The sequence below is a fragment of the Cheilinus undulatus genome, linkage group 14, assembly GCF_018320785.1.
Source record: "Cheilinus undulatus linkage group 14, ASM1832078v1, whole genome shotgun sequence".
Lineage (NCBI taxonomy): Eukaryota > Metazoa > Chordata > Actinopteri > Labriformes > Labridae > Cheilinus > Cheilinus undulatus.
In genome coordinates this window covers 16,366,602-16,390,158 of record NC_054878.1, presented here as the reverse complement: position 1 = coordinate 16,390,158, position 23,557 = coordinate 16,366,602, and the positions used below count along the sequence as shown (strand labels likewise).

The following is a 23,557-nucleotide window of genomic DNA, read 5'->3' as shown; positions in this document are numbered from 1 at the left end:
TGGTTGGATGCAGCCTTTTGTTGGGGGCAACAGGAGGTCCAAATCAACACTCAGAGGAGAGAGCGGGCTCATTCCTGCCTCTGCTCTCCTCACTAATGACTGACAGATTTTTAGGGACGGCGCTGTCCAGTTCAGGAGGCTTTAACTTGTAATCAGGTACTCTGTCTGGGCTGGCTCACTCTACATGTTGATCCTTTGGCAAACTGATATGATTGTAGATACTGAATAATTCATGGCTGGAAAATTATGTGTCAATCACAGCTGGTTTTATTTTGTTTATCATGCACTATAACCAGGTTTGTTCCTTCTCCAAGTTCTACAGCAAGTTAATAATGCATGGTGTCTTTAAGCAATGACACTGAGTCCAGTGACGTCTTTTCTAAGCATGTTGAGCTGTTTGGCTAACAAGTCTGGAGGAAAGAGGAGACATTTTCAGACATCATGTTCTCTGGGATTTTATAGCTTTTTAACTTAAGATAACCTTTTGGATTGTAGTTCAGAAATATATGAGCCTGTGGAGAGAGCTTCGTTGTCCATGTGTTGATTTCAGGTTCTTTAACTGGCACATTCATTGTTGCTCGTCCTGCAGATTTCCACTTTCATCAAGCTGTTTTTCTCTAATTTGAGTTCTGATTTTTTTCACCTTTATACATTTTTTTCGGGATCTCTATAGAGTGGACTGTCAGCCTTGCTCTGACTATACCAATGCATTTATTCTCCTCTCAGCACAACCTTCCTCCATCTATTTCCTGAGTTTTACTTTTTCCATGTATTGTATTTTTCATCAGCACAAGGGGCTATTGTAAAGTTGGTAGCTCTGTCTGACATCAGAGGCCAATCATAATGCCTCCAAGACCTTGTGTAGGAGCACCACATTTTACCAGAGAAATGTTATAAACTGAGCCATGACAAAGAAAATAGTGCAAAAGGAAGCAATAGGCCACCCCACACAAGCTCAGGGCTGCGCCCTGAACTGGCAAGTCCTCAAGTACTCAATGTCTGCAGATGGTGTGCATGCTGGGATGTCTGTCACCCAGACAGACCCTCCCTTCTGTGGGACACCAGGGGTTGGAGGGACCTCACGTCACTTTCATAGAAGAAGAGGCTACAGCTGCCTTTTGAGTTATGAAGGATGGTTTACCTCCTTGCTGGCAGTGTGAGGACGCTCTGACAGGGATCTGTTTATTTTTCTGAAAGAAACTGCCAGGCAGCCCGAAAGAGATGGGCATACGCCCCGACTGGGCTGTCAAGGCATCAGATCATCCCCCACCTAAAGCCCAGCCACCATCATCCTTTACACACCGTCTGAATCTGGACAGGAAAATACAGAATGTGTAGATTCTTCATTCTTGTTCAGATTCTGGTTATCAACAGTAGACCCAAAAGATCAACATAATAGAAAACTATCTAAAACTGATTGTGCCTGGCAACATGCTTTTTAAATATGGAAAATAAATCTCACATATAATAGACTTTCATGGATATGTGCTTTGATGCCATATGCTCTCCATTTTTGTTCTCTAAATAAATGCATAATCATTTCTTTCTCAATGGAATTTTGGGCTGCTGGACTGAAACGATCCAAATCAGTTAGATCATCACATCTCTCTCATAAGTTTTTTCTCAGTGAGTCCTAAGAGTGTGTATGAGCATGTGTGTGTATGATAGTTGATGATTATCAGTAGTTGTACTTGAAGATGTTTTTACAAAAAAGCAGAGAGACCAAAGGTAATAAGTAGAACTAGCTGTGCGTGCTTCTTCATCGCTTGATGATGTGCTGACACTTAAATGTCTGCTTTTACCCAGAGATGAGTCATTTTTCTCTCACCTTCTGTCAGTTTCTGTTTACTTTTGTCTTTTCTCATACCTTTTATCATGCTCTGTCAAAAAACACATTCCTACCCTGTCTTCCACTAAATAAAGCTGCTGTCCCATCATTCTTGCAGTCAGTTAAATTGAAGCAGTACATTTCTGTCTAATTATCAGTGGTTAGGATGTGACAGATGCAGCAGAGATAGTTGGCAGCAAGTTTTCAGTTCCCCCACAGGAGGAAGCAAAAGCTGACCTTTAGAAAGTACAGAGCTGGCAAACCATCACGATGTCCAGACAGCAGCGTACAGGGAGGGATCGACAGCAGAGGGGGGAGGCTTAGTTGTTATATATAGATTTGTCCTGTTAGTGTGTGGGTTTGTTTGCCCAAGGTGAAGGTGCTCACCTCTACAAAAGAGAAATAAGTCTGTACAGAGTACTTCTTTCAACTTTTGAATACATCTTTGTGCAGGATATTCTATCCTTTGTGTGGGTTCTGGTCTATCATGTATAACAAGCCCTTTAAAGGGTACAAAGAAACAACCAATCACGCAGAAGACCCTCTCCACAAGCTGTATGTGTGTCTGCACCAGGGTGTACTGAGTAAATGCAAAGTACGGTTGTTCCTGTGTTAAATGATTCCATTTTTTCCAGACATGCTTGCAGCATTGCCTCAAGATGGTGATAGTTTTTACCAGCTGAACATTTTGTTTATTACTAATGAGTTAACCTTACACACATACTCAACTTAGATAAAACTTGCTTGAACTGTATTTGCTTTACGTGAGCATATTCATAATTTCCATAATTAGCCCGCAAGAATTCTGATATTAACAGTAAGCATTAAACAGACTTTAGAAAGTATTGTGCAAAGTCTGAGTGATGTCAGCCTTTGGTGATTACAGCTGGCCTTTAAGCCAATTTGTGGCCATGTTGAAACGGTGTCTTACACTGTCTTTTTGTAAACATAGGAACAGACAAGGAGATGGAGCTGAGGCATGTCTTAAGCCTGCTTACAAACAGCTACAATGTGCTGGCTTGCTGACATATCAGCCACACCCTCAATTATTCAGAAGCCTTAGAGACATTAACTCTTCAAACCTAAATCATTATTTGAATCAGGCTGTGTTTGTTTCTGATGTTGCTGCTTGTTGAAACTCAACCCTAACACGGCCTCACAAAGCTGCTTACATAGCTTTACAGGTACTGGATGGCTCCTTTGTTGACCAGTGGATTGACTCATTCCAGCTAACAAAGATTAGCTGAAGGTGACACAGAGGTGGCAGATCTGAGTCCTTCTGTGTTTCTGTGCACTGCTGTGCCTTACATGTGTGCAGTCTCTACACCTCTGGAGTGTGTTGTTAGCCTGAAATGTGCTACTATTCATCAGAGTTAATGAGCTGTGTGAGTGCCTGTTCTCCTACAGTTAGTGCAGTACGGTGTGATGTCTGTGTGAGTCTGTCTTTTGGCTGACCTTGAGTTTGGTCTGCCACATACACACGCTCTGAGGTTGTCCATACAAAGAGCAGGACTCCACCTGCTCCGCTGATGTCGTCATTTCCAATCCGTCAGATGATTGTATAATGGAAGAAAATGACAAGAAATGCCTTTTTAAGTCCCAGAAACTACCTGATTTTAATATCACGACTGTTGTAGTGTGTTAAAGTTAAAATTCTGTGGACGTGACCTTGAGGTCATGATCCCCCCCACACCACAGGGCAAAAATACTCCCCCAGAAATATAGTTAAAGTAAAAATATGTAGTACCTCTTAGAAGTCAAAAATCCCATAAGCCAGATGTCTTGCTCTTTGGTGTCAGGCCATTTCATCTGGTCGTGTCTGTTTGTGATGAAGTCTCTGCCGAAGACGGCCCACTAAAAAGGATCCAAAGCTTGTCACTGACACACAGCCTGACTCCAGAGACTAATGGCTCATAGCTCCAAACATATGTCACTTTGTGTAATTGCTTTAATTTCTGTCATTGTACATAATGCTTGGTCTTTTTCATCTCCTCTCTGGTAGTGTAGGCATTCTGCTAACTAATTCTGTCAGCCCTGCAGCCAAAACCAGCCACAACTTAATAGTGTTTCTATATGTTGGTGTGTGTGGATGTAAATGACTGACTACTAACTGTTTAAATGGTTTACACATCTTTTAGTTCAATATGTGATTTGAAGAACCTTAAGAGTGAATTTGTTTTATGGAAGTTGGATCCTATTTTTCCTTTTCAGTTTTTACAACCTTGAACTGTATACATTTTCTATCTGTTGGCTTTTTTGTCATTTGAAATCATCTAGATTGAAAATTACATTGATTGTCCAAAAAGATTTAACTTATAATTCTTTCTTTTATCCTTTCTAGGTATGATACAATCACCAACCAGTGGGAGACAGTCGCTCCTCTTCCTAAGCCGGTCCATTCAGCAGCAGCCACAGTGTGCGGTGGAAAGGTCTACGTGTTTGGTGGTGTAAATGAGGCTGGACGCTCAGCAGGGGTCCTCCAGTCCTACGTACCACAGAGTAATACCTGGAGCTTCATTGAATCACCTATGATAGGTAAGACAGTTAAAAACACCCGCAGTCTCAGTGGGGTGATCATCACATTTTGACACATGTAAGAGCTGATGTTTTCTTGATAAACCTGTAAGTGCCAGGTCATGTTTGAATATGTGGCGCTTCCTTCCTCATTTTGACTGTTCAACTGGTGAAATTGTGAAATGTATCTTTGATACTTACCATGCTGCCAATTTGTTTGGGACACAGTGTCACTGGAGGGCCCTTTGTTTATCCTTGGTGTCAGTTTGAGCGGCCCTCTCATAATTTTCTGTAACCAAGCTTCTGTTGTCTTTTGTGCCTCTCAATTCAGCTGTAACTTGAGGGTTTTTATAATTGTTTCTTTGTTAATATGTGATAAAATAGTGGCCATAAACCCTGGCTTAATAAGCCTGATGTGTAGTTTATAATCAATGCAGAACCCCCAGACACATGGGGCTGTGCACTTTGGCATGCTTTACTGCTTCAAACGCTCTTAAAAGTACCATTAAGCAAGAAAGACAGACACAAACGGTTACACTTGCTTTAAACATTTCTATATATACTTCCCTTTGATCTTTAGTCAGTAACATCTAGCCATAGTAACTTGTGTAGACTGTAATTTCTTTTGACTTTTGCACTGGATCCTCCAATTATTAATTACTTATGGTACTTTAGTATTTATATATATGTTGAGTGAGATGTGTGTTTACATGAATGTGCATCTTTATTGATTGTGCTGTCAATCTAAATGTGTCTAGTGACAATCTACACCATACCTTAGCATGCTTGAGCCCCAAAGTACGCTTTGTTTGACCAGTGTGAGTGCTCTGTACTGCACGCAGGCACGGCACACATCCTTGGCCTTGACAAGGATAGAAGAGGTGGGCTCTGGTACAGCATGATTGCTCAAGCACAAGCATGAGTTGTATGATCAACACGACTGTTCTTGACAGTGTGAGTTCTGTATACAACTAAAATGACTCAAAATAAGCCACGAAGAGAATGCAATTCTTGTCATATTATCTGTGCATTATGCTGACTGCGTGAGACTGAACTGGAAACTGCATGTGCCATGTTGAGATGTGATGCCTTGTCCAATGCCTGGGATGGGCATGGAGAATTGTGAGTGTAGGCCATTGGGGACTGTGGAGAGGGGACAATTGTGCTTGGGAAAAGCACACTCATTTAAGAGCAATAAGGGCTGATAGGTCACCATTATTGTTGCCTAGTCTTTAATCTTTACTTCAGAACATTTATTTTGTACAAGTCAAAACAAGATCAGCAGAAAATGTATTGACTGGTTCTATATAAGATGCAGGGTAACTCCACTGAAAATGTTGGCAGTTGGCACATGATGGATTCTCAGGGCAACAGGCAGTCCAAACGCTTTTCAAATTCAAGGAAATATTTCCTTCAAATTGTGGCACACTCTGCAGACACGCAGATCAGCAGGAATCAGAGAGAAACACTGGGTCAAAAATGTGTTTGCGTTCAAATGTTCCCGACAAGAAGATGTAATCATGTCATTAAATTGTCAGCATGGAGGCACTTCTCTACAGCTCTGATGTTACAAACTTCCTCTCTGTTATTAGAGCCTTTTTCAGAACATGACTACTGTGAGCTAAAATATGATTATGTAACGTGTGCTGGTGCTGAAAGCTGAACAGCATTAAAGAGCTGGAAGAGCAGCTGGCAGAGGAGGAATGAGAGAAACACTCATGTAGAGAGATGCAGACACACACAACATCTCCTTACCTCATTTCAACTCTAGACCTTCAGGAGACACACAGGTACAACCACACGCATGAATTATGTAATGAAATAGGAGCTTACTCTGTGTGTGCCTGCATGCTGTTTTCATCTTCTGATGAGTGTAAACGACTTACTCAGATCATCTGTCAGTGAGGAGATGATCCTAAGTCTGACAGCCAACCAGCCAACAGATAATGGACAAATTTAGAGCTTCTTGTGAAATCGAGCCGACAATGATTTTATAGAGCCGATGGGAGTGCTTCTCCATCAACCCTCTGCCTCCCTCCATCGCTCTTACTTTGTAATATCTGTCTTCATCTCCGACCCCCTTCTGTGTCTCAATGAATCCCCCTCTGCATGTCCCTGGTGGTCTGTCTGTATTGTCTCACTGAATGACAGAAACACAGATTTGTCTGTTTCCTGAGGCTGTGGGTCTGTGTTTGTGTGCTGCTGTCCCTCCACATGGAGCATCTCCTGCATGAACTGAACATGGGTTTCACAAACACTTGTTAGGACCTCCTTCTCGCAGACTGAGAAAAATCATGTGCCGTAAATAGTCCATACATTAAATCCATTATTCCACTCTTTATAGACTGAATTCAAGCACATCATTCTCTTTTTCCTGCTTTTGTTATTTACATGGCTGCTTTTGTTCTATGCCTTAGTAAGAGGACTTACAGTAGTACAACATACAAACATACAAATGTAAATTACACTGTTCAAATTCCAATAAATAAACATTAAGTTAATACTTTCTCAGCATTAGCGCAAAAAGATTAAACAAAAAAGACAAAATAGGACCAAAGAGGGTAGGTTAAAGCCTTTGTCTATTGCTCCTGGCCTTTTTACTTTTTGTTTTTCACAGTTTGTTTGTTTGTTTGTTTATTTTGCTCAGCTCCCTTTAAATTCATATAGAGCATTTAAAAAGTAAACAGATTTGAATATATATGCATTAAACATATGAGACCCTTTGTCTATCTAAAATCTCAGACACATTACATTTTCTCTCATGTTCATACTTCAATTTCATATTTAAAAACCTTTTTAAGCCTACAGAGTGTTTGGCATTCTTAGACTGAAACACATATTTGACATTTTTTTCTGCTCTTGCTTTTCAAGAGCATGCAGCTCTCTCTCAGTTCAGACTTGTATTTTTAAATTTATTTCGCTGGCATTTGGACAAAACCTCATACCTCCACTATTTAGAGATCAGCTGATCTCTCGCAAGCCCTCATCAGCTGACAGCCAGCGGATTCACTTCTAAGCTCATGATTGGCTAATAACACTCATGCTGCCATATTTAAGCTGCTCTAGCCTGCCTACTTTTTGTTGCTCCCTCTGCAAGCCTCATTTTGCAACCCTCCTCCACCTCAGCTCCTCCTTTATTCTGCTTCTGACGTAATCAATGTCATTCTTTTGTCACTGATGCCTGCTCTTCCCTTGGGGGGTTTTGATGTATCTCATCCTGCCTCAGGCTTTCCTTGTAGGCACAGGAAGGGAACGAATGTCTGCTGTTCTTGCTTGATGCTTTTTACAAAGACTTGTGGAAGGGCAGGGGATCCCAGAACAGCCACACCACCAAAAGCATCTGCTTTTTTCCACTGTACTGAAATCATACAATATAGACACATTACAAATATGATGAACGCACAGTATTCACAATTTTTGAACCAGCTCTGATTCTTGTTGGACCCCACTTGTGACCTGTGACATGTCAGACTTGTTATTGTTTCTTTTTACATATTGATGTCAGTAGCTGCTGAGCCATTTGTGAGCTATTCTCAAATGTTTTCTCTAAATCTATAAAAACACCTACTGTATATTTTTCTGTGGATATTTGTTGTGGAATGGTTTTATCTAAAGCCATATTGTGCTTTTCCATGAAAATAGCCGTTTTTTTAACAAAAAGTTTTTCTTAAATATTTGAAAACTGTGGAAGTAAAGAAATTAGTCTATGATTAGAGAAAGAATTCTGGTCTCCATTTTTGTAGATGGGTATGACCTTAGCAATCTGCTGTTTTGCTATGCTATCATAACATTTTTTTCTAATTTCATGTTAATATTATTACAATCATGTGAAAAATAAAAGTATTAGCTGCTGTTCTTGTTGTAATCTTACTTAAGCAACAACTGGAACTCCTTTGTCCTTCCTGCTGCTCCCTCGTTCTCTCTGCAGGGACACAGGAAGCAGCAGAGGACATTCAGCGCCTCGTCCTCCATCCTTAAGAGAAGATTGGCTTGTTTGTGTTAAAACTGACAAAGAAAGCCCTTGCAGCTATGTGATAATGACTTCTGTTGGAGAGTCTTTATCAGGCAGAAGTCTTATCTCTGTCCTTTCAGTGTACAGTATTGCTATAATGGAGTGAGTTGTGATCTATTTCTGTGAGTGTGTGCAGTAGTGCTCCAGGTTAGAAAGGAGCAGATTTCTGCTGTGAAGATTCAGCAATCAGATAGGGAATGATGTGAAGTAACAACAATGTGTTTGCTTACACAGGAGCCACAAATTGCAACAAAATTGACAGCTGTACTTCTGTCTCAGCAGCCATGTTGAAAACTTGTTTTTTTTCTGTAGCTTTCCAGTTGTTTGTTTTTGTGTTTTGTTTTTTTTTGTTACAGGGTGGTCAGTTTTTTTTCTTGACTTTACTTACCTCTGAGCTGCAAATCAAAGAAAATCATCTGTGAGTCCTGGTTCTCCTCAGAATTGGAGAGTGCACTCTTCATCTTTTTTGGCTGACCGCTGAGGTCAGCCCTACAGATGGCTCTGTGTCTGATTGACTGACTGACACTTTCAGAGTCATACCATACAGGAGTTAGATTTGCTTGTACTGAAAGCCCTCTAATAGCTGCCTCCACTGCTAGAAATACTTCAGATATAGCTTTAGCATTTCATTCTTTTTACCAGAACTGGACCACATCTCTGTATGACATACAGAACAAAAACAACCCTAAAAGCTTTTCATGTTGGGAAATATTTTTTCACTCTTCTACTGACCTGCTGCAACATGAATATGTTGGAAAGGGTTACTTTAGTTAATGCTTGTATACAATGGCTGCTAGTGGAACAATTAGCTCTAAATTATCCACAGCTGCACTTTTATCAAAACAGCACAGTTCTTTATAAAAACAAGACCAGAGAGCAACACTGAAAGCTTCCTGTGACAGAAAAGGTGTTTTCATTCTTCTGCCAACCTGCTCTGGCATGAGTATGTAATAGTTAAGGGGGGAAGGGTTTCTTGTTGTGTGAGTGCTAGTATAGAAGGCCTGCTAGTGCAGCAAATAGATCAGATTAGCCACAGCAGCACTTTAGCACTTTAGTCAGAAATGGACAGCATTCCTTTATTGTAACAAGCACAGAGAGCAACTCTGAAAGCTTTCAGTGACAGAAAAGATGTTTTCGCTCTGGTCTGTTTTGGCATGGCTTTCTGATCATGAAGGTTGGCTTGTCCGGTATATCCAGGGCCTGCCGCTGCATTAGCTGTTAGCTTGGATGTCGCTGTAGGACCGCTGCAGTTTATTCAGAACTGGACCACTTTTCTTGTTAAACTAGATGCAGAGAGCCACACCAAATGCTTGTCTTGGCAGAAAAGAAGCTTTGCACATCTCTTGTAGTGATGTGTCCCCACCCCCGCACAAAAGAGCATACAATAAAGGGAGTATATTTTCTCCTCACCGTTCTCAAGGGCTGCAGCTGACTCGATGTGTCTGTGATGCATTTGTTTCTGTGTACGACTTTTAACCAATCAGTTGCAATAAAAGAAAAGCAGGAGGAGAGAGGATGACATTGCTGAGGGCTTTGTCTCCACTCACACTGAGGGAGAGAGAAAGAGAGAACATGTAGCTATATACATTTATGTAACCAGTTACAATGAATTAGGCAAAAAATTATAATTAAAAAAAATAACAATGAAAAAAATCACTCTGCCAGAACTTAAATTTCAGTCAGGCATTTCAACAGGCATCCCAGATAGTAGCCATATTCCAGGTTTTAACCTAGTCTTGTTTCATTATTATTGAAGGCCAGAGGGATGAGAGCAAAAGTGAAGCAGTGGAGAGGTGATAAACAACATCAGCAGACCCTGTACACTCAAGATATACTTGTTGTTGACTATGTGGACGCAGACGCATCATAGCTGCCAAATGTCCCCTGCATCAGTTTGATACATCATCTGTGTATGTCCTTAAAAATTACCGCAACATGGGCATGAGATGGGTAATGCAGATGTGTTGGTGGGGTCAGTGAAGAGGCAGAGAAGGTGTGACAATCAACACAGCAGCAGAGACAGCAGCAGAAGTTTTAAAGACAAATTGATGAAGTCAATTATTCGTTACATCTTTATGATGTGCTATTGTCAATGCATACAGACAAATATGTCTTTGAAACTAACTGAGGACAGAAACCATTTGTTTTAAAGTCAGCATTTAAACTATAAATGTTCCTAGTTGAATAATTTCACATCAGAATACTACATATTCTACTTCATTTAGTCAACTAGCCTTAAGACAAGTAGATACACTCTGTAAAACAATGTCACACCATCACAATGCAAAGTTGGTTTGCAGTATGCAGCCACAAGCTTTTGATCCTCTTTCCAGGTTTATGTCCTCATTTCCTCATTTCTTGGCTTAATATTTTCCCTCATTGCTTCGGTTATGTATGAGTACAAGCTGACACATTCTCTTAACAACTGTATTCCTGTTCTCTAGATCTTTGGTTTTCATGTGGTTTAGCGTCAAGACCCACCACAACCTTCTCAATGACATTTTGTGACTCAAATTTCTTTAATTTTTCAATCATAACCACTATTCTTAATGGAAAAATTGGGCAGTTTCAGCATGAAATGGAACAAAAAATACAACAGAACAAAGACATGAAGGCATTTTCTTCAAAATTAAAGTCTGACTTTTGTTTCCAGGCACACATCTGCAATCCACTGAAAATGGCTTTGGCTCTAGAAAAAAAAAAATCATGCTCATCTGTGTTTTCCTATAATATGTTATTATTGCTGTCAGTTTAAAGTTGTTTACATTGGGTGATAGAAGAGTTCTTTGGCAGCAAAGCAGCAGTCATAAAGAACAGCTACAAAAGCTGTGCAATAGGTTGGACAGAGTGTTTGACCGGGAATGTTGGCATGCATTGATCAGAAATGTTAATATTAGTTTAAACAACTTTAAATTCAGGTGACTACAAAGGGATCCAAATTTAACCATTAAGCTGGCTAATGGGCATCAGAGGTGTCAAAAGTATTTACATTCATTTCTCAGGTAGAAGTATTAATACTAGGGTTTAAAAAGACTTCTGTAGAAGTTGAAGTATCAACTCAAGCTTTTTACTAAGTAAAAATATAAAAGTACTGGTTTCAAAACTACTTAAATTGTATAAATAAAAGTAATGTAAAAGGGAAAAAATTCCATTAAGGACAAAAGCTTAGGCCATGCCACAGGGACCAAATCCCATCTACCACTCCATTCTATTATACATTCCATTCCATTCTACCATTCCGTTCTATTCTACATTCCATTCCATTGCATTCCATTCTACCATTCTATTCCATTCCATTCTACCATTCCATTATACTTTCCATTCCATTCTACCGTTCCATTCTATTCTACCATTCCATTCCATTCTACCATTGCATTCCATTCTACCATTCCATTCCATTGCATTCCATTCTACCATTCCATTCCATTGCATTCCATTTTACTACAGTGCACTACCCCACCTCCCCCCCAAAAAAAACATTTTTCTAAAGGCCATAATGACTGTAATGTTAAATTAAAATGTTAATGCTGAAAAATTTGGGATGCACCTGTTTCAGCCATATTTATGCCCATTGAAAATGAACGCATTTTAGTACAATGCAAATACATTCAAGAGCCGTATACAGTATGTGTACTAACAACCTCCTCGCTGGTGCTTGGTTGGCACATTTCGCTCCAGTTCTCTTGAGTCTTTGCCACGGACATCTTCATACTAGGCTATATACGTCTGCTATTTCCTTGCTGGAGTGTGACGTGCTTTGTGTCATGTTCGAAGGTGCAATGGATCGCATACAAACCAATAGGGTGTCAGAATGGTATTATGTCTATACTTCTCATCCAACCACAATCAAATTCACTCTATCCGGATGGTGCTATTTATCCGGATAGCTTTTTTTTTTTACCCACGCCGATGAAATCAGCAGGGGGTTATGTAAAGGGTTCTGTGTCTTTGTTTGTTTTTTTGTTTGTATGTGTACAAGATAACTCGAGAATGGAAAGTCGGATCTTCACCAAACTTTCAGGGAATATTGGGATGGTGACAGGGAAGAATCGATTGGATTTTGGTGATGATCTGTGCACCCGTTCAGTTTTTCTTGGACTTTGAACACCATAGTAATCAATGGGAGCGTAAGTTCCTTGGTGGCGCTGCTTAGGCATGGGTCTGCCGCCTCAGACGGCCATTCTAGTTTATTTGTGTTTTTTTTAACAATGCCAAGCCGGAATGAAAACAAGCTGAAATGAAATAGGAGTAACAAGGCTATTTTTAAAATGTAAGGAGTAGAAAGTACAGATGATCGTGTGAAAATGTAAGGAGTAGAAGTAAAAAGTCGGCTGAAAAATAATTACTCCAGTGAAGTACAGTACCCAAAATTTCTACTTAAGTAAAGTAACAAAGTATTTGTACTTAGTTACTTGACACCTCTGATGGGCATACCTAGTTTGAACCTGTAAAAATAATGAAAGTAAGAATGGTGATACAGTTCAAGTAACAGTGTCAGCTAGTGACTTTCAGTTAAGTATGTCCATGCCTGTGTTTGTATTAGTTTAGTTTTTTTTTTTAAATCCATTTCTGATTAATGTGTTGGCATAATGAAAAACTAAGCAAAGAGGCATTTGTTATGAATCTTTTGTTAGCTGCTGTCACAAATGTGTTAATGAACCCAGTCAACTGACGATCACTTTATTATGACTACCAGTCATCAGTCTGATAAGGTGTTACTATTGATTATTGATGTTTATATCATGGTTCTGATCTCAGAATTAGCATCATAGAGATCTGGAGTGTCTCCATATTTGTCCTTACATCCCACACATCATGTAGTTGTAATAAGCCTGAGCACTCGGGTGTGCCCTCTATTGGTACCCTCCAGTAACACACATCATGTACAGGCAAGTATTTTCACAATTACACTCATGATGCAGCCGGACACATTATGCAAACACAAGGTCAAACAGCAAGTACGTCTCCAGCCTAAGGCTTGCCAATAGTGTGATGATGCTGCATGGTACATCTCCCAGCTCTCAACCCTGCTGTTTACTGCAGGTCCAGGAGAGAAACACAGGAAGCAGTGGTGAGAGTTTCTGTGGGGGAAAAGAGAGAAAATGTTTCTCCTTTGAGAGAGTCCTGTTATTATTCTGCCTCAGGCACTAAGCAGGGAGAAATGAGTGTTTTGTGTTTATGGGACCAAACATCATGTACACGCTTATGCTGAAACACACACACCTACTGGGAAAGACTGGCAGCAGCATTTCAATGAGATAAAGACAGTGAAAGAAGACAATAAGTACATCAAGTAGATTATAAGGAGAGCATTTTGTCCACATGGGTGTTGTTCCATGATTTATACATACACATAGGATTGTAAATTTATGGTTTCATATTTCTTTTTGCACAATTTTTTCTTGAAGTTGTACACACTTGATCACTGGTCTTATTATAGAGCAGAACAGCACAGTCCAGCCCAGCTCATTCAGACTGACAGTGACTCCTCTCGGTAGCTGGAGGTCAGACAGAGAAAGACATGGTTCAACAATAGGAGAGGATTTTAGAGCATCATAACTGAGCCTTCAAAGTTTACTTCTCCCATTTCCTGCCACCAATTAGGGATGTTCGTCAATTGAGAGCATTATTTATGCTGCTTGTAAATTGGCTGGCTGAGGTCTGCTCAGGAGAAATTCGTTTGAAATTCATTTCCTCTTCCCTCACTGCAGAGCTGCTGCTCATGAGCTGCTGCTTTCCAATGAAATCATTCCTTATAAACCACTGTTTCATATAGTTTCCTATCATCTGTAACTCTACAGTGGAGCTGCTTCAATAACTGTTTTCCTCGTGTGCTGTATAATGCATCAGATTGAATTATATAGTATGCACAGTCTGCACAATCTCATCTGTTCACTCGTGTGTTTCCAATACAAACACTGTAGGTTTTCTGTCATGTATTTTTTTTAATCTGTGAATGTGTCAGCAAGCATAACACAATTGTGAATTATTAAACTAGGGTAACTCTTTATATTGCTGATTAGTTCATACATGTATCAGAGCAGAACACAATAAAGCCTTAGTGAGTGATGGACTCTGAATTTTCAATGGTTTGCCATCATTTTTTTTTTCTGATTTTTTGTAATGGTGTAGTGTAAAACGGTAAGGAGAATGTTGATGGGGATTTTGAAAGCAGCCTGGAGACCTCAGAGGAAACAGAGGGGGGAAAACTAATGGATGCCATTATACTGAATGGAAAATTTCTACTGTGTGACTTAAAAAATCGACTTTTGCTTCCTTTAACAAACTTCCTTGTCTCTGTCTCTCCTCTCATTTCTTTAGATAACAAAAATGCTCCTGCAGTGAGTCTAAACGGTTTAATATTCATCCTGGGAGGAGCCTATGCTCGAGCCACCACCATCTATGACCCAGACAAAGGCAACATCAAGGCTGGTCCCAACATGAATCACTCTCGCCAGTTCTGCAAGTGAGACATTTTAATCAGATACACTGTATGTAAAAGTGGTTGTTGCTTCTTGTTTTAACTGCTAAGGCATTGTGGGAATCCTTCAAAGCTGCATTCTTTCTTATAGCCAACAGGGGGTGTTTCCAGTTGTTGTGAAATGGAAGTGAATGTATAAATCCAGATTGGATAATTGCTCTACTTGTCAGATTTACAAATTACCCTGCTCAACATTTTCTTAATGAGGGTAATTTCCTGGATAGCTACTTCCCAGTCTTCAATGCAACATGATCTAAACTTGGACAGTTATTGGCCCATTAGGGGAAACATGGATAAGGAAGAGCATGCATTTGGACTTAGCTCCCTGTAATTGACATGCTCCTGCCATGGCAGCCTGTCATCTGAGCTAGAGGTGCAGCATGCATGTTGTCCAAAAATGGTCAAATCTTGCCCTCAAACCCCAGGATAGTGTTAGCCAAAATGCAAGAAGAGAGGCTTAAAAGGACATTTCACAAACAGATGAGTCACATCACCAGTACTCTTAGTATTATTTTTATAGAGTAAATGACTGTCAGCTGAGATATTTTAAGCTGAAATCTATCTTTTCTTTGCAGCAACAATGTCACACAGCTGAACTCATTTTTTATTTGTCAGTGTTTGCGACAGGTTAACAGAATTGCACTGTTTTCACACAGATAGATTCAAACTTGAACAGTATAAAGTCAGTAAGTAAAGTGCATTTCTCACAAAGTGCTCAACAAAATACTACGATAATAGTAATTATAACAATAAAATCAGAACAGCTAGACAGAGAGGAAAGAGAAGCAACATTTGTACAAAATTACTGCTCATGATTACATCCAGATCAATTGTGGTCAGAAAACCTGAGGGGTCGACTGGGGATGGAGCGTGGCAGAGATATACTCAGGTGTCAGATCATGCCAGGCTTTACAAACAAAGAGAAGGATTTCTAAAAATTTTTTTTAAATTTCAATAGACGGCAGTTCAGAGAAAACAAGACAGATTTAAAATTGGTGGACCTGCTAGGACTTAGGAGAAAATAATAGCTTTATTTGTATAGCAGTCTTAAAAACATTGGTTTTCAAATAACTTTGATGTGTTGAAGCAAACAGAGGCACAGAGCAAAATAACTCATCTAAAACAAAAAAACCAACAGCAAAAGCACAGAAACAACCTCAACAGAACCCTGTCAGTAACAGAACCTTAACAGAAACCTTAAACATGATTGAAGCAAACACTCAGGGGCCAAATGTTTTGAATACCCAGGACTTAGCCCAAACTGCCCTGGAAATTTTTAAATAGCAGGCAGTTTTATGCATGATTTTTTATACCGTTTTAAATTTTAAAAAAGTAGATTTTAAATGCCAGCAAAATGCCAGAAATCCTCCAGTTCTACCAAAAAGACCTCCAAAATCCTAGTTACAAGGATGAAATTTCCATATTGTTTCATTTGTTATTGTTTATTTCTTTTGAATTGGACTATCATGTCTGTTAGAAGATTTGTTAGAAAGCATTGACAAAATGTGCAGATATCAACAATACCTGCCAATTCATTCTCTGACTTGGCTTAGACGAACAAAAACCTCCTGCTAAAATCTGAAAAAAAGAAGACTGATTCTTTTATATTTTATTGATAATGATTTCCGCAGATTTCAGCAATATGGATTCAAATATACATGTGCAGTATAAAAGTTAGAATATTACATAAAGGTCTTTTTCCCATGATTTAATTTAAGATGCAAAACTACCATATATTCTAGATCTATCTCATACAAAGTGAAAATATTTCAAGAGTTTGTTTTAATTTTGATGATTGCAGCTTACAGTTCACAAAAATCAAGAATCCACTATAATATTAGAATATCACAACACCAAGTGTTAGATTGTTAGAGTTTTTTTTTTTACCTAGTGTAGAGATTTGGGGCTTTTGAGACAACAGTTGGGACGTAAGCCCTGTAAGCCACCTGCTGGCTCCACCTGGGCAAACATCAGGAAATCCCAGATATCACAAGACAACCAAGATTTGGGAAGAATCCACCAATAGAAAAAAAGAAAAAAAAAAAAATTGGATAAACAATACAAAGACATGAAAATGGTGCAAGGTGGTAGAAGCACTTTGGCCTTGTGCATTTGAAATTGTTTCAATAGGCAATTAAAAAGGGCAATAAAGATAAAATTATTATCAATAAAAGAAAACTATTAAAAAAACTGTTAAAACATTTAAATGAAAGGGGGGAAATGCACTGCAGACATAAAAGCAGTAAAACTGCAATAGCAGCAGTGCAAAGGGAAAACAGAAGAGGTACAAGCAATAGAAACAGGCGATAACAAAGACAGTTGCATTGAAGTAAAAAGGGAAAGGTAACAATTTGAGATAAACAGGGAATAAAATCAATAAGCAGAATGAAAGAAAATAAAGTAAAATAATGACATTTTAAAAAGCTAATAAGGGGACAACATCACATAAAAAGGGAATTAGAATTGTCAAGCCAGGATGATACAAAAGCATGAATGAGCCTCTTTAACTCAACTTGGGAAAGAAAAGGTCTCAATGTGAGAAGTTATCAGGTTTCATTTTTTCCTGCACTGAGACTGTGAAACTTCTTTCTTGATAGAAAAAAAAAACAGCTGAACTAATTCATGAGCTAGGTTTTGAAAAATTGCTTCATCAGTGACTCTGCTGCCACATCAAGAGAAACAAAAACAAACCAAGAAGGGAAGATTTTATTTCATTAACTTTCTGTAAAACAATTATACAAACAAACATTGTACAACAAAAACAATTTCACTGATTTGGGAGACTTATCTTTTTGTTTTGGGGGGGCAGTCCCCTGACTATTTTACTATTTATGGACACATAACTGTTGATAAATAAATATTAACATCAGTGGGATCCCATCTTATGTCCCACTCATCTGGACCCACTGAGGTGTGCAGTTTGCAGAGTAATGAAACGACTGCTTTCCGTGCCAGAGCACTCTTTTTTTTTCAGGAGCTGAGAGAGAAAGAAGCAAATAGATTTGGGGAGAAATTACAGAGACTGATCTCATGTGTGAAAATGTGACTCATAAATCATGTTGTCAGAGTTATTGATAAGCTGCAGCAGCACACACCAGGCAGCTGTTCTGCTACATTTAATGAAGTCTGACACCAGAGAGGAAAGGAGGGGAGAGCTGCATACAGAGAGAACATAAAAACCCTCAGAAACAGCACTATGAGAGGATGAAGTGTAGCAGGGTCATCATGCAGGAGAGCTGATATTCTCTCTGCAGGCCTGTACCTCCCCTCTGTTTATCAGAAGGGAGGTACAGGTACTCTCTCCAGGCTTTGACCTGCTCACTCTCTGTTTTGGATCAGCTGAGCTCTCTCTCTCTCTCTCTCTGAGTAGATTTAAGCTTTATGTAATAATCTTTTTCAGTCCCAAAAGTGATGTAAATTTGTTGCATGTTGTTCACTCCGTGTGTGTGTTAGAGCGTGGGCCTTATGTAAATTCAGATCATTCCAAACCCCTGCAGGAGCACAAATCCCAAATCAGCTCTCAGCCTGAGTTTTAATCCTTTCTGCATGCAAACTCCTGTTCTTTGTTTCTCATATCAAAGAAAACATTTGTACTGATATTTACTCTCATTGTTTTCCAGCCCTGAAGAGGTAAAGATAACAGATGTGTCACCATGTTAAGAGTATGGATGAATGATGTCAGATTGATTCTGAGTGCCCTCAGCTCGAAAACCAGCGTGATTGTGGAGATGTTGACAACAGTTTGGCTTTGTCATTGTATCTGGATTAACAATGAGAGCAATATTCACAGCTATCTGTTAGTAAAGCCTTAACAGCTCCTGCACGCACATTCACCACTTATCAGCCTTGAACAGACAAGTTCCTAACAGGTGACACTGTTCAGTAGATTTTAGATGCCTTTCCTCTGCAGCAACAGAGGTACTTTTTCCATAAAAAAGGCACCTTTTTAACCTGTGTAAACCTGAGTACAACAGACATACTCCTCACTTGACAGCAGACAGTTTCATACAGAGAGGCTAACCCTTTGCCTCAGTTTATCTTTGTGCAAAGCTTAGTGTCTTAGCTTCATATTTATCAGGTTATCATGAGTTTCAGTCCTCTCATCTGAGCTCTATCTGGATATCTGCAACTCCTAAAATCACATTCATATTGTATTACTCATTCCAGCTTTTGAAGAGACAAAACTAAATGGATATTTATGTCTTCCCATGCAGCGCTGTGATCCTAGATGGGAAAATCTTTGCCACAGGAGGCATCGTGAGCAGTGAAGGACCTGCTCTAGGCAACATGGAGACCTTTGACCCTAACAGCAACACGTGGACGCTCCTGCAGTCCCTGCCCTGTCCACTCTTCAGACATGGCTGCGTGGTCATCAAGAAGTACATTCAGAGCAGCTGAGAGTGGCTGGGACTCGATCAGACTGGGTTCAATGCCAAAAACCTGCTGAGCTCTGGTTGAAGGACAATGTTTGACAGCTGCTTTGGGTCAGGGTTGGCCGGTCTGTGACCTGTAGACTTGACGCCAGCATCCATCCAGCCCAACTCCTGTCCCAGCCTTCAAAGATCCCTGTGCAGAATGTACTCATGCTGGTACTGTCCATCGTCCATCCAACAGGCACAGGGACTGTCTTTGTGAACTCTTTGTGTTTTAAGGTCATCATTGTTTCTTTTCTGTAAACTTACCGCCTCCATATTTCTACACTCTGATGAAGCTCAGTGAAAGCCATGCAGGGTGAGATTTTCTGTCCTTTTCAGAGAATTATGTTCTAAAGTTGAAGATATCAAATTTTTCAACAGATGTTTTTCTTTTTATCGTCAGATTTAAAGTCTCTTTTCTCCACTTTGTCACTAGGAAGTGAACTATGTGTGATTTTTCAGGCTATTAAAAAACACATTTCAAACTCTGTGTAACCTGGTGACTAACAGGGAAATCCATAACATGTTGGACAGGTAGGATTTACAGGACATTTCTTTAGATTGATTGTAATATCTGGTGAATGATGTGGTGTTTCCCTTCCCTTTGTTTACACCTTCTGAACCCTGATACAAACATGACATTATGACCACATTTAGGACTCGCATTGACATGAATTGAAATCTGTTTTGGGCATTTAGAGACCAAGTAGTAATCCTTAAAGGTGTAGTGTGAACTCTGTCGCTGAGCCCGTCTCGCCCTCAAGTGGAGGGTGTAGATTGGGAATGTTAGCGACGTCTAACATTCATATTCTAGATTTTGATGTTCACTTCTGATGGGAACTTTGGCAACCAATGGACTTTTAAAAACACATCTGTTGCGTTCCCTTCTGATTAATTGGATAATTTCATTTATTTATGTGATAAAACACTAACTTAGAAAGGCCTACTTATAGATATTTTGTTTAATATTTACCAGGTTTATTCCACTGAGTGCTACTAGGGGAAATATTACGCAGTGCACCTTTAATGCTAGGTGTGGACACACCTGAATGTGTACTTGATTTGATATCCAAAAGCACCACCAGTAAACAAAAGCATAGCTTTATTTCTGTCCGTCCAGCCTTGCTCAGTATATATAAGGAGTTCCAGTTCTTTTTTAAGACCTGGGACCGTGTTTATAAAGCTTCTTAAGCCCAAAAAGTTGCACCTTGTAAAGAAATTCTAAGAAATTCTCAGAATTAGGACATCTTCTAAGACTTCTCCTCAAAATAAGACCAGATTCTCATAAAGATTAAAGTTATTCACCAAGCATCTTAGCCCCTAAGATAAACATTACTATTAGCAGTAGGGAGGACTTTAATACGGAAGAGGATTAGGGCCGGAGGTAAAAGAAAAAATAATGCTGTGCACTTCAATATGTAAGTCAAAATAACCAGAAAAAATACACTTTTTAAATACCCTTTTAGGATTAAATTTAAAATGTTGAAAAACAAAGTTGAAATTTTGAGAATAAAGTTGAAATACAATTTTGAGAAAAAAAGTCAAATTTTGATAATAAAGTCAAATTTTTTTGTCTAGAATAGACAGCAGATCTTGGAAAACCAGACTGTGTTTATGAGATAACAGAGAACCACTTTTTTCTTAAACAAGTTTATTGCTGTTATGTTGTTATGGTCTAGTAAGGTTTGACTTTATTCTCAAAATTTTGACATTTTTCTCAAGACTTCCATTTTAATCTTGAAACAGCATTTCAAATTTATTTCATTAATTTGACTTTAATCTTAAAATGCATAAAAATTATTTTTCCTTCACCTCTGGCCCTAATCTTCTTCTGTACTTTTTAAGAGTCTTAAAAGTTAAAAGGAGAAAATAGCAGAGCCATAGGTGAAAACACAGTTACAGCTCTGTGACAGCCTGCTGAAAGCTTTGTGAATAAACGTGAGGAAATAAATGTGGAGGTACAGCAAAGCAGGACTCAAGACACAGAACTTAAACCGAGGCTTGGTTGAAAATATTTAGTTGGGTGGACAGCTAAATTAAATTTATGTAGATATTTCAGTCCATCTTGGACTTTCCTCAGTGCAAAGTGAGACATGCATGGTGATCCCAATCAATGTGGTTTACTCCAGAGGTGCATCCAAGTCCCTCCACCACAGACTACTGTGCAGGAGCATGTCTTTTAAATCATTTTGTAGGTTGTCTTTTTTGTGAATCAACCAGCTTTCAAAAGACTGTTGTGCCTCACAATAACGACAGCTACACTTCATTACTAAGCTGTAATGTTTTCCCCTCCTGGCTCAGAGTTGGTCTAGATCTCCTTTACACTAGGACTCCTTGTTAGAAATGTTTAAGCTACTGTAAGTTTGGGGCTCTCCGACAGGATCCTTAGAAGGTTTACGAGTATCGTCCCTTGATTATTGAGCTCAACTCAGTGAACTTTTTTTTTGGCTCCAAATGTTTTTTCACTTGGTAAAATTTAAGTGTCTATTAATTTTCAACATTAGTAGAAAGAGGAAACAGGATTTTGTCCCAAGCTCATCGTGGCTCTCTAGTCTATTGTTGTCTTGATTCAGATGCCATTTTAGTTTAAACACACACCACATATTTAATTACAAATCATTTATCAGTCCTTTTAAAATGATAGATAGGTAGAAAAGCTGCTAAAGAGGTGCTGAAAGATACTTAATAGTTTAAGAGAATTCCTGAAGTTCAAATGTGGACAGTTGCTCCAAAAAAAGCACAATACCCATCTGTGACTATTATCATACAAGTTATCGGTTGATTCATGTTTTATTTATTTCATCAGTTTCCCTAAACCTTTTCTCATGTTTTATACGTGTTTTACTGTGACCCACAAAATAAGCTGGGTTTGAATCTGTAAATACAGGAAGTAAATATGTATATTTTAAAACCTGAAGAAAGCTCTGTATAAATGTTTTTTAAATGTGAAGAAAAATCTGTATAAATATTTTTAGAAAAAAAGGTTGGATTTAAAAAAGGTATGTCTGTAAATCTGTATTCAAAAACAAGAATTTAACAGTCATTATTGAAACAATACAAATATTAGAACATTACAACTGTGTCATTTGTTTTTATTTGTTAAAGTAAATAAAGGCTACTTTAATGGTTTATCATTCACAAAAAATAATGAGCTTGACCAGGGGTTTTCAGCTGGTGGGTTGGGACCCAAAAGTGTGACAAAAAGCCATTTTCAGCAGGTCTGAGATGTGTGCCTTGAAAAATGTGTGGCAGAAAGTGTATGATGTGCTTTTATTTTGAAGGATGTTGCCATCTCTTTGTTCCGTCTCATCTTTAGTTCCATTTCAAGTCTAAACAGCCCCATAGCTAGAGAATAAGAAGAAATTAACAACTATCTGTCAGATTTTTAAAATCTGGCTGGGCAACCCTTATTATTTTAGGTGTGCTCCAGCATCCCTAAAAGGGTCTAAAACCACCTTTGATTTGATATTTAGGCCTGAAATGGCCCCTCTGTTCTCTCTCCTGCATTTGATGCAAATATACATATGTTTCTTCTTACTCTTAGCCTTCTTGTATTTGCAGGAATATCGTTTTGTGCTACATCTGCATAGAACAGGTACCAGAGTTCCTCTACTGAACAAATGAGTGGGTATTGTCAGCAGCTGCATGAAGCTTAATCAACTACCCTGTATGGGCTCACGCTTTAACAAATAAAGCATGCAGTTTTTTGTGATCCTCTGATCCTGTTTAGAAGTTGAAACAAATTGTGACTTTATATGGCATCAGTTAGTGCTGGGTGGGACACGTCAGTGGCACAGGGCTGTTGCTGCTAACTGCTAGTGAGCCCAGTTGTCTTGTGTTGTGTTGCTGGAAGTTGGTGATGTTGCTGCAGTATTTTACCTTGTCTTTTGCATAGCTTGCATATTGCATGACTCATTTCCAACTCTGGAGTTTCTGATGTTTGAAGAACCTGAAATAATCCAGTATTATGCTTTCCTTCTTGCTAACAGCAGAGGAACTGTTCCTTCGGGCTGGTTTGTTTTGATCTGAGGCTTGCTCTACACCCATGCAGTGCAGTGTCTGCTGCCACCTGTTGGGTTTTTTGTTAACTGCACCATAGGAGGTGTGCAGCTTCTTGACGTACTTACTAAATTGCAATATTGCTTTATTAAGTAAAGACCTATTATGCACAAAACATAGAACATGGGTAAGAAGCAGGGCTGTCAAAATTTATTTATTCACAATAAATTTCAGTCTCTGTAGTTAATCACAATCTCATCTGTTTATTGCATTTTTAAATTCCACTATTTTGCACTCAAAACTGTTAG

General features: G+C 39.0%; 1 protein-coding gene across 2 annotated transcripts in view; it reads left to right on the top strand.

Moving 5' to 3' along the window:
* LOC121521352 (kelch-like protein 29) overlaps nucleotides 1–22,285 on the top strand; it is a 182,298-nt gene extending 160,013 nt beyond the window's left edge. For both annotated transcript variants that reach the window (XM_041805295.1, XM_041805294.1), the window contains 3 exons: nucleotides 4,170–4,363; nucleotides 14,676–14,820; nucleotides 19,050–22,285. In XM_041805295.1, the coding sequence (XP_041661229.1) occupies nucleotides 4,170–4,363; nucleotides 14,676–14,820; nucleotides 19,050–19,233 (523 nt within the window). In that variant the 3' untranslated portion in view covers nucleotides 19,234–22,285. The remainder of the gene's footprint in view (nucleotides 1–4,169; nucleotides 4,364–14,675; nucleotides 14,821–19,049) is intronic.
* Nucleotides 22,286–23,557: the final 1,272 nt, after the last annotated feature.